The sequence below is a fragment of the Sesamum indicum genome, linkage group LG3, assembly GCF_000512975.1.
Source record: "Sesamum indicum cultivar Zhongzhi No. 13 linkage group LG3, S_indicum_v1.0, whole genome shotgun sequence".
NCBI classification, from domain to species: Eukaryota; Viridiplantae; Streptophyta; class Magnoliopsida; order Lamiales; family Pedaliaceae; genus Sesamum; species Sesamum indicum.
In genome coordinates this window covers 13,629,927-13,638,460 of record NC_026147.1, presented here as the reverse complement: position 1 = coordinate 13,638,460, position 8,534 = coordinate 13,629,927, and the positions used below count along the sequence as shown (strand labels likewise).

The window sequence follows — 8,534 nt, the reverse complement described above, 5'->3', positions numbered from 1 at the left end:
CAACTCACGAATGGTATAATTTGATGCGAGGGGTAAATTGAGATTTACTCTAAAGCATAATTATCGAATCTTGAATTTTAGTGAGATAACAAGAGTTAGAAAAAAAATAAGGCACAGTATTAATTATTTGAAAAACTATTGTGTACATACTCTAATACATAAATTTTCATACATAGAAACAATACTACACTACATCATGATTCTCATGTAGAATTATCATACACATTCTTCACATAAAAATCAGAAGAAGCTATAATACTATTACATAAACTTTTACATATGGCTTAAGGTTCTTAATAATTTTGAATTAGCTTGTTACACGTTGTCGACAATGATTATACATCATAATCAATTAATATTACATAGGTTTTGTTGAGGGTATTTAAGTTATTTTTCAATATAGCTACAGGGACTGGCCCGGAAGATGGCTTCGGGGGTGGTGGCGGTGCTCGCGGATCCTTTCCCGCATAAGCCAAATTTGGGTTTGCATGTGTTTCCGGCAGCATATAGGAGGCTTTAGGCCTTGTTAGATAGGATACGAATATAACGAACAATCGATGTAAGTTTTCTTTTGTTCGTAATAAAAAATTTATAACTGAAAACATGATTGATCTCGACGTGGAAGCAGATTGTGCAGGAAAGAACAAGAGGGTAGCTCTTCTGATATGTTGGGTCAACGGTGTTGGCTCTGATGGCCGTGATTGTGATTTGAAAATTGGATTTGATGGCCTTTCATACATGGTGTTCTTCTCAAGTTGATTATAGGCATTATCTGTGACACGAAAAATTTATAGGGTTAAAATCAAAATTAACTATAAGTTGTTTCAACTTACCACGCATTATATTTGATAGATTACAATGGGCTTTCTTGATAATTGTTATAATTATAAATACCTTGTTGTTGTTTTAAAATTTTAAGCTTTTGCATCAATTTTGTTTGATCGTGGTAAATAGTATCTATTTACTATGGTCTTTAAGATGTAGTGATTTATAGTCATCCGAGTGCATCAACATAATTAAATTATGTCGAATATAAAATTATTTACCTTTTCATATTTCAAAAATATTTTTTAAATCAATGAATATATCACCAAAATAATTCCATACATAATCGACATATATACTTATATTTATAAGTACTTAATTAATTTAGGGTTTGTGCATTACCTGGAACAGTTCTTGCTTGAATTTCTTGAAAAACAAGCAAAGGCAGAAGGATCATCATGGTCAGTCTGAGACACTCCATTTTTCTTGCAACCTGCGGATCCAGATGATAATTAAGTGAATTTATAGACAGGTAAAGAAGTACGTACTATACTCGTCAATGATTTTATTTAAAAAATGCATGCATGGTTGGTACGTGAAGTGAGAAAGGCATTTAATTTATTTTAATTCCATTAACTTTTAATATAGTTTAGGGTTAATTACATTTAAATTCGTCGTTTAAAAATGTGTAATAATACCATTACACTTATAAAATGATAAATGTAATATATATAAAGTAAGGTTAACACCATTACATATTTTTTACTTATAAGTACAAAATTATTACATAGGAACATTAAATTGAGGAGTAAAATTAAAAATTTCATGTAATTTTTTGTTAAAGTCAGCATTTTTTGTTCAAATCCAACAAAAAGGAGTTAAATGTAAACAGTAAATTTGTACATATAATTTCAGAACTTCTTTGGAAGAAAATGTAATTTTGCATTTTCAGAGAAGATCTAAGTATAATTAATCCTACACTTTATGCTATTTATTTGTTTAATTAATATTTTATTTTGTGTATTTTTCTATATATATTCCCCATTCTTGGTAAATTGTCAGTAATTAATTAATTAATTAATTAATACCGATTTTCTAATTGGCTAGCTTTTAGTCAAGTCTTCGCCGTTGACTTCAGCAGCGGCGGCTCCTCTTAAGTCAATTCCACGTGAAAGAAATTAGTGGCTCCTAATACTTGTATGGTTTCAGTTTCTGTTTCAGTCATCGTTCCGAATCACTCAAGACATATATCATTTTGTTATAGTTAATTATTATAAATTTATTGAAATATAAATTATGACCGACGCTAATAATTACAATTGTGCAACTGTTATTAATCAGACGAGGTCAAAAAAACTAGTCACAACTAAAATTAACGGCAAATGTTTTTACCGTAACAAAAATCACAATGAGTGTTGATTAATCATGATCAAAATTTAAGTTTTTGTATTAATTTGTAGACGTGTGACTGTAGTAGATAATATTGATTTATCATAACTTTTTAAGTCATAGTCATTTATAATATAATGAATGGTCTATTTTTCTGTAGTGAATCGGGACATACTTTCGAGGCCCTAGGTTGCTTACTAGTTCTTACTAATTTCCCATGAATGCCAATATATATGTGGATATGTGGAATCGAACATGTAATTTTCTAATAAAAATGATTTGTTCTTACCGATTAAACGCGTGCATATGTACTTAGACTAGTGGTCTTCAAGGAGTTTGGTATGCAGAACATGCAACTACCGAAAAAGAAAAAAAGAAAAGAAAAGAAAGGTATGTCGAGCATATATATATGCATGGATCTATTGAACGATATATATATATATTGTCTATATCAAACAGCATATATTCGATTTCTGACTATATGAAGTAAATAACTAATTACAACAATGATATTATTTTATTTATTGTTCAACACCTTTAAGTACTAAAAACAATACGTATTTTATTAAATAACTCCGTCATATATTTAATCACTCTTTATTTTATTATTTATTTATCTCGTATCGAAAAATAACAACGGGTTGTTGTCTTACGTGTTGTGTTTTTGCTTCTTTTCTTGTCATTTCTAATGTTTTCATTAGATGTATATTTATTGACATGGACCAAAAATTAATATTAAAAACTTGTTGAGGATAATAAGTCAAAGGCAAATTGAAATTCTCCCCTTAAAGAAAATGTGTTATTGGAAATTATTAAGCTGCACATAGTTCCAATTTTTCACTAATGTGTGCAACATATAGTCCATTATTACCATGCACATATATACATATTTTGCACGTGCATGCACATAATTAGCACTTAAAATTTGAAAGATTTATCCATAATCTACCCAAAAAGAAAATTAGCACTTAAAATTATCCATAGTCAGTTATATATTTATTGTCATGGACTCGAAATTAATATAAAAAAACTTGTTGAGCATAATAAGTTAGAGACAAATTGAAATTCTCCCCTTAATACATGTTTTGAAATTATAAAGTTGCACATAGTTCCTAATTTTCAGTACAATTCATTTGTGCCACAAATAGTCTATCATTTCCATGCATATATACATATTTCAGCATGTTCATGCACATAATTAGCACTTAAAGTTAGAAGATTTATCCATAATCTACCAAAAAATTATTGGGATGATACAATACGAGATTTATCGTACCCATCGTACTAAATAGACTTTACATCTCATTATCAAATTTAAAAAATAACTTAATATGAACTACCGTTTGGCATGAATATTAGTGCACATTGTTTTGGGCTATTTTAACTGTTTAAATACATTGGCATTATCGTTAATGCATTTTTTTAAACATTTCCCAACTATCTTATCCCGTCTTAGTAGAATAAGTTTTTCCCTCGCCCTCTTGCACATAAGATTCACATCGAGCATCAGGCAATTCTGCTACAGTATCGCCTCCTCCTCCACCGTGAACTTCATGGGGGAAATTCCACGTGGGGTTGGCCATCATTGCTATCTGCTAGTGTTCTACTCTTCTGTCGACCTTCTTCAAACCTTAGCATATTGAAGCGTGATATCCAGAGTCCGGCACTCTATTTTCTGTGATTTTATTTTTAAATGAAACTATAATATATACAATTCAACTTACCTACAAATAAAATCATATATACATATATAAAATACATATTGAATAGATAAGATTTGATAATAAACAGTAAAAACAAAATCATACATACAATATATATTTTAAGCTATTTTAAGTTATATCAAAAAATAAATCCAACATACCTATTTATCTCAAATTTTCTCTTTTTATCTTCAAAAAAGAAAAACAAAAGTAGAGCACTCAAAATATAAATCCAAACATAATATTAATGTTTTATAGTCATTTATGATCTATGTTTTATTTGTTCTTTATATATATGAAGTAAGACTTTAATCAAACTATATTAAGAAAATTAACTCAAAAATTCAAAAGAGCCCATTTGTGAAGAAAAGCTGCAAATAAAATGGAAAATACACTCAAATTATGATTAGGCTATTCAAGGGCTTACCAATATTAGAATTTGGAGAACATGCACAATAGCACAAAATAAGCACAAACACAAGAAATGGGAAGAAAAGGGAGAATAGGAGAAGAGAGAAAAACAAATAGAGAAAAGAATGAGGAATTACAAAATGGAAACTAATTATAAAGGATTCTAATACGAGTCTATGAAAAAAAAATTAGTGACAAAAGGAATCATAAATGACAATTTAATATTATCACTAATTATATATATTTACTGACAAGAATGTTTATTTTATCATAAGGATGAAGTTCATGATTTTAATAATTACTATTATTTTGTAAAAAAATTATTACTAGTAAGAATTAGTGACAAAAAACTATGCACAAAATTGTCGTTAAATATAATTAGTGACTCATGTATAGTAATGATCGTACTCAGAAACGACAGTTGATGACACTGCCGCACTAATTTTTTGTGAGCCCAAAAATGCACTCAACGAATAAGATAACTAACTTATTGGGCTTTCTAAATTTACCATTAATTGAGAGATTAGTTTTCTTTTCTTTCTATATCTTTTTCTAGTGTAATGTAATGGTTTATATATTTTACTGTTATTTATAATATATTTTAAAATATGAAAAATTATTATTTATTACTAGTAAGTGTGGCACATTTCATGTATTTGCATAATTTTTAAAAATGAAATACTTATATTAATTGTATTATTAGTTTTTGTAGTTATAAAAAGTACCAAGAAATATATAAAAAAGGGTAAAACATGGGGTGAGAGAGGCTCGAACTCTCGACCTCAGGATCACTCAACATAGCTATGAGACCTACGCGCTAGCCAACTGCGCCACCACCCCACTCTTGTCCCATCTTCAAGAAAATTCTTGTTTTATTCGGTTTAAGGGAAATCTGCACAATTGTTGTCACTATATATGTATACATAAATTTTGTAATTAATAATTATACAGTAAAAATATTAAATTATTGTAACTTAATATATATTTCAGTGACAATTCTAAAATTGTCATTTGATACTTTGCCCCCAATATTATATTCTCTTGTAGTGTAAGCCAGAGAAGGAGATTGGTTACAGAAATATTGATTGTACTGGAGAACATAAAGCCGCTAGACTTGTTGTGATGGCCCTATCAATAATTGTTTGGGTAGTTTGGAGCAGACCGAACAGTTAGAACTCAATTTTCTGTAAATAGAGAGATTGTAAATAGGGCCATCTTGTACATGGTCAAGCAGACCGAACAGTTAGAACACACAGATTGTACTTTTTCTAACACAGATTCCAAAGATACTGCTGTCTCATCTTGTACATGGTCAAGCTATGATGAGAAGGGATTAGAACATGTAAATCTCGTTGTTCCAAAGGGTTTCATGGTTGCAATTGTCGGAGAGGTGATATTCCTAAAATCATTATTCTAGCTTAGATGCTAAATCTATTAGTGATATTGCAAAGAATTTAAGTCCAATGTAGATACTGCAACTAGTTATTGTTGTCAAACTTGAGAGTCAATTTTATGAGCTGCAGTTAAGGGAAGATCCATCAGCAAGAAAGGGAGAAAACAAAATTGAATTTGTTAGTAGATGTATGTTTCCGGATCTCTTTGAACCTTTGTTTCTTCATATATATTCGTGTTAGTTTCAGAGTTGCAAGTCAGCAGTTTTTCTACTTGAGAAATGAGCAAGACTTGGAGTTTCAAGATTTCTTATTCCTGGAAATTTCTCAAACCTTGTTATTCTTACAGTATATATCAATCATTCAACTATCCGTATTGCCATTGCCCCATCCCCTAAACTACAATATATATGAAGGCCAAAATAACAATGAGTTTGTCTGAAATTTACCTCCTCATTGTTTGGAAGATTATCAATATCCTTCTAATTGTCCCAAAATAAATCCAATCTGTTAGTCTCCATTAGGTTTGCATTCATTTTTTATGGTGAACTGATTCAAATACACTTGTGTCGTGGATTGTGAATTATAATTTTATTTATTTTTTAAATTTTTTCTTTCTGGACTAATCTTTCAATTTTTTTGATCCACTTTTGTTTGGTTTTTTTACAATTTTTTTTTTTAAAAAAAGAAAAAAGTACAGTAAAGGCACAAAGTAGATAATCTCATATCCCAAAAATTACATAAATTTATCAAATATCAAGAGTATTGATAATTTTATAAAACATAAGAGGTATTTCTAATTATATCAAATTTCAAAAAAATTCAATACAATTTCACCCATACTCATAATTATAAATCATCATTCATGTGGTCATTATTATTATAAGTAGCTAATGAAAATAAAATAAAATAATTGAGGACCAAATCTTCATTCGCAATCACGCTTTAATCATTCATTATAAATATATATCTACACACATATGTATGTGTATCTGCGTGGGTGTGTGTGTTTGTGTGCATTGATGAGTGTGTGATATGTATGTATATATTTACTCTTTTTAGGTGAGGTAGCAATATATCAAACCAAGCAAGGCAGAATACACAATTATTGTTAGGGTAAATTTCAGCTATTTTTTTAATGAAATTTGACATAATTATAAATATTTTTTATTGTTTGATAAATTGTAAATACACCTTCGAATGAAAAGTAATTATGCAATCCCCATACGGTGAGGTGGATATTATTATTTTTCTCTAGTTGGATTTTTTATAAAATAAAAGAATATTCGAGAGTGGGTGAAATAAATAGTCCATAGAGAATATTAGTCGATGTATAAAAATACTTTCAAAAAAAAATTCTAAAAAAATATAAGAAATTATAATGTATAATTCAAAAGATATTTTAGTCAGTTCAATGCAAAAATTGAATTGAAAACCTATTTGAGGCTAATGAAATGGGCTCGTTGTTAGACGGACTTTAAGAAAAGGGATATTTATAATTTCTCAAATAATAAAAATATATTTATAATTATGTCAAACTTCAAGAGAAATGATTATAATATATCATTTATAGGGTGGAAGAAACCCCTTTGTGATATTTCCTTTACAATATCAACCTATTCAACTATTACTGTAATGGAGCACGAAACTCCTTAATAAATATTATAGGCCAAATGATTACACAAAAATTATAATGGTTACAGAAATAATAATCAAATGAAAGAATAACAATAAGAAATTGTGGACTTAGGCTCATGGAGCCAAATCCAAAACAGGGTACACGGTCACAAAGTACCGCACCCATAATATTCAACAAACCAACCCACGGTTGTACCACCACCAAAAACACCATAGTCCCGGATCACAAGGATCTCTCTCACAAATGGTGACAGAGACCCACCACTAGCTCACTTAGAACTTTAGGAAGAGAGAGATGAAAAAGCTTCAAAAGGAACCAATTGTTTTTCTTTGGCCAAAAGCCAAGCCCTTTTAAAGGGATGGAAGATCGGTGAAAAAGGAAAGGGGAGGGTGGCTTTCTAAAAATCATTGGTTTGGCTTTGAAAGGCAACCGGTGAAGAGAAGAGAGGGAGGTGGACAAAGAGAGGAAGAGGGAAAAATGAGAGGTAGAAATTAGGGTTAGATATAAATAGGTGGGTACCTAAGTCCGGTTTGGGTGTGGGCTTCCAGAAAAATGGGCCTACCAATTAATAGGTTATTGGGCCATAATTTATAACAATTGTGTCAAGAGCAATCGTGCAGTACCTCACAGAGCATGCGACCCTGCCCCGACCTCCTCGTCACCCTCGTAGAGGTCTCGGAGTGGGCTTGGCCCCAGGGAACAATGAGCAAGGGCCCATAGACCAGCAAGAAGATGACCGACTAGAAGAAGAAGTTGAGCACAAGCCTTACCTACCAGAAAACAAACTGCATCCAACCACCTCCTAAGGAAGCACCACCAAAAGAGCACAGACCTCAAAAGAGAGATCAAACTGCGGGTAGACAAGCCAGCATAGAAAGGACAGGAAACCTTCTAGGAATAGTCCCTTTGCAACTCATATCCTAGCAGAAACTATCCAATAGGGAATTAGTTCCGAACATTAGCGATTATGTCGGGACGAAGGACCCTTAAGATCATTTAGACCAATTCCAAGCAAAAGCAGATATGCTAGATATTAGTGTGTTGTGTATTGTAAGATCTTTCAGACGACCTTGGCTGGAAAAGCACGACTTGGTTTAATCGACTGCCTAGCGAAACGATAGACAGTTTTGAGTAACTATCTCAACGTTCTTTGCACCACTTTGCAATCAACAAGAGATAACCTAAAACTGCCTCATACTTATTCACTGTGATCCAATGAGAGTACGAGAGCCTACG

General features: G+C 31.0%; 1 protein-coding gene and 1 non-coding gene across 2 annotated transcripts; both read right to left on the bottom strand.

Annotated features, from left to right (window-relative positions):
• LOC110011754 lies at positions 85–1,274 on the bottom strand. The gene is made up of 2 exons (XM_020692922.1): positions 1,168–1,274; positions 85–772 (listed from the first exon to the last, which is right to left on the bottom strand). The coding sequence occupies exons 1-2, from the start codon at positions 1,244–1,246 to the stop codon at positions 336–338; spliced, it is 516 nt and encodes a 171-aa protein (XP_020548581.1). The 5' UTR covers positions 1,247–1,274; the 3' UTR covers positions 85–335.
• TRNAM-CAU lies at positions 5,022–5,108 on the bottom strand. The gene is given in 2 exon segments: positions 5,022–5,057; positions 5,071–5,108. It is a non-coding gene; the product is annotated as a tRNA-Met (tRNA).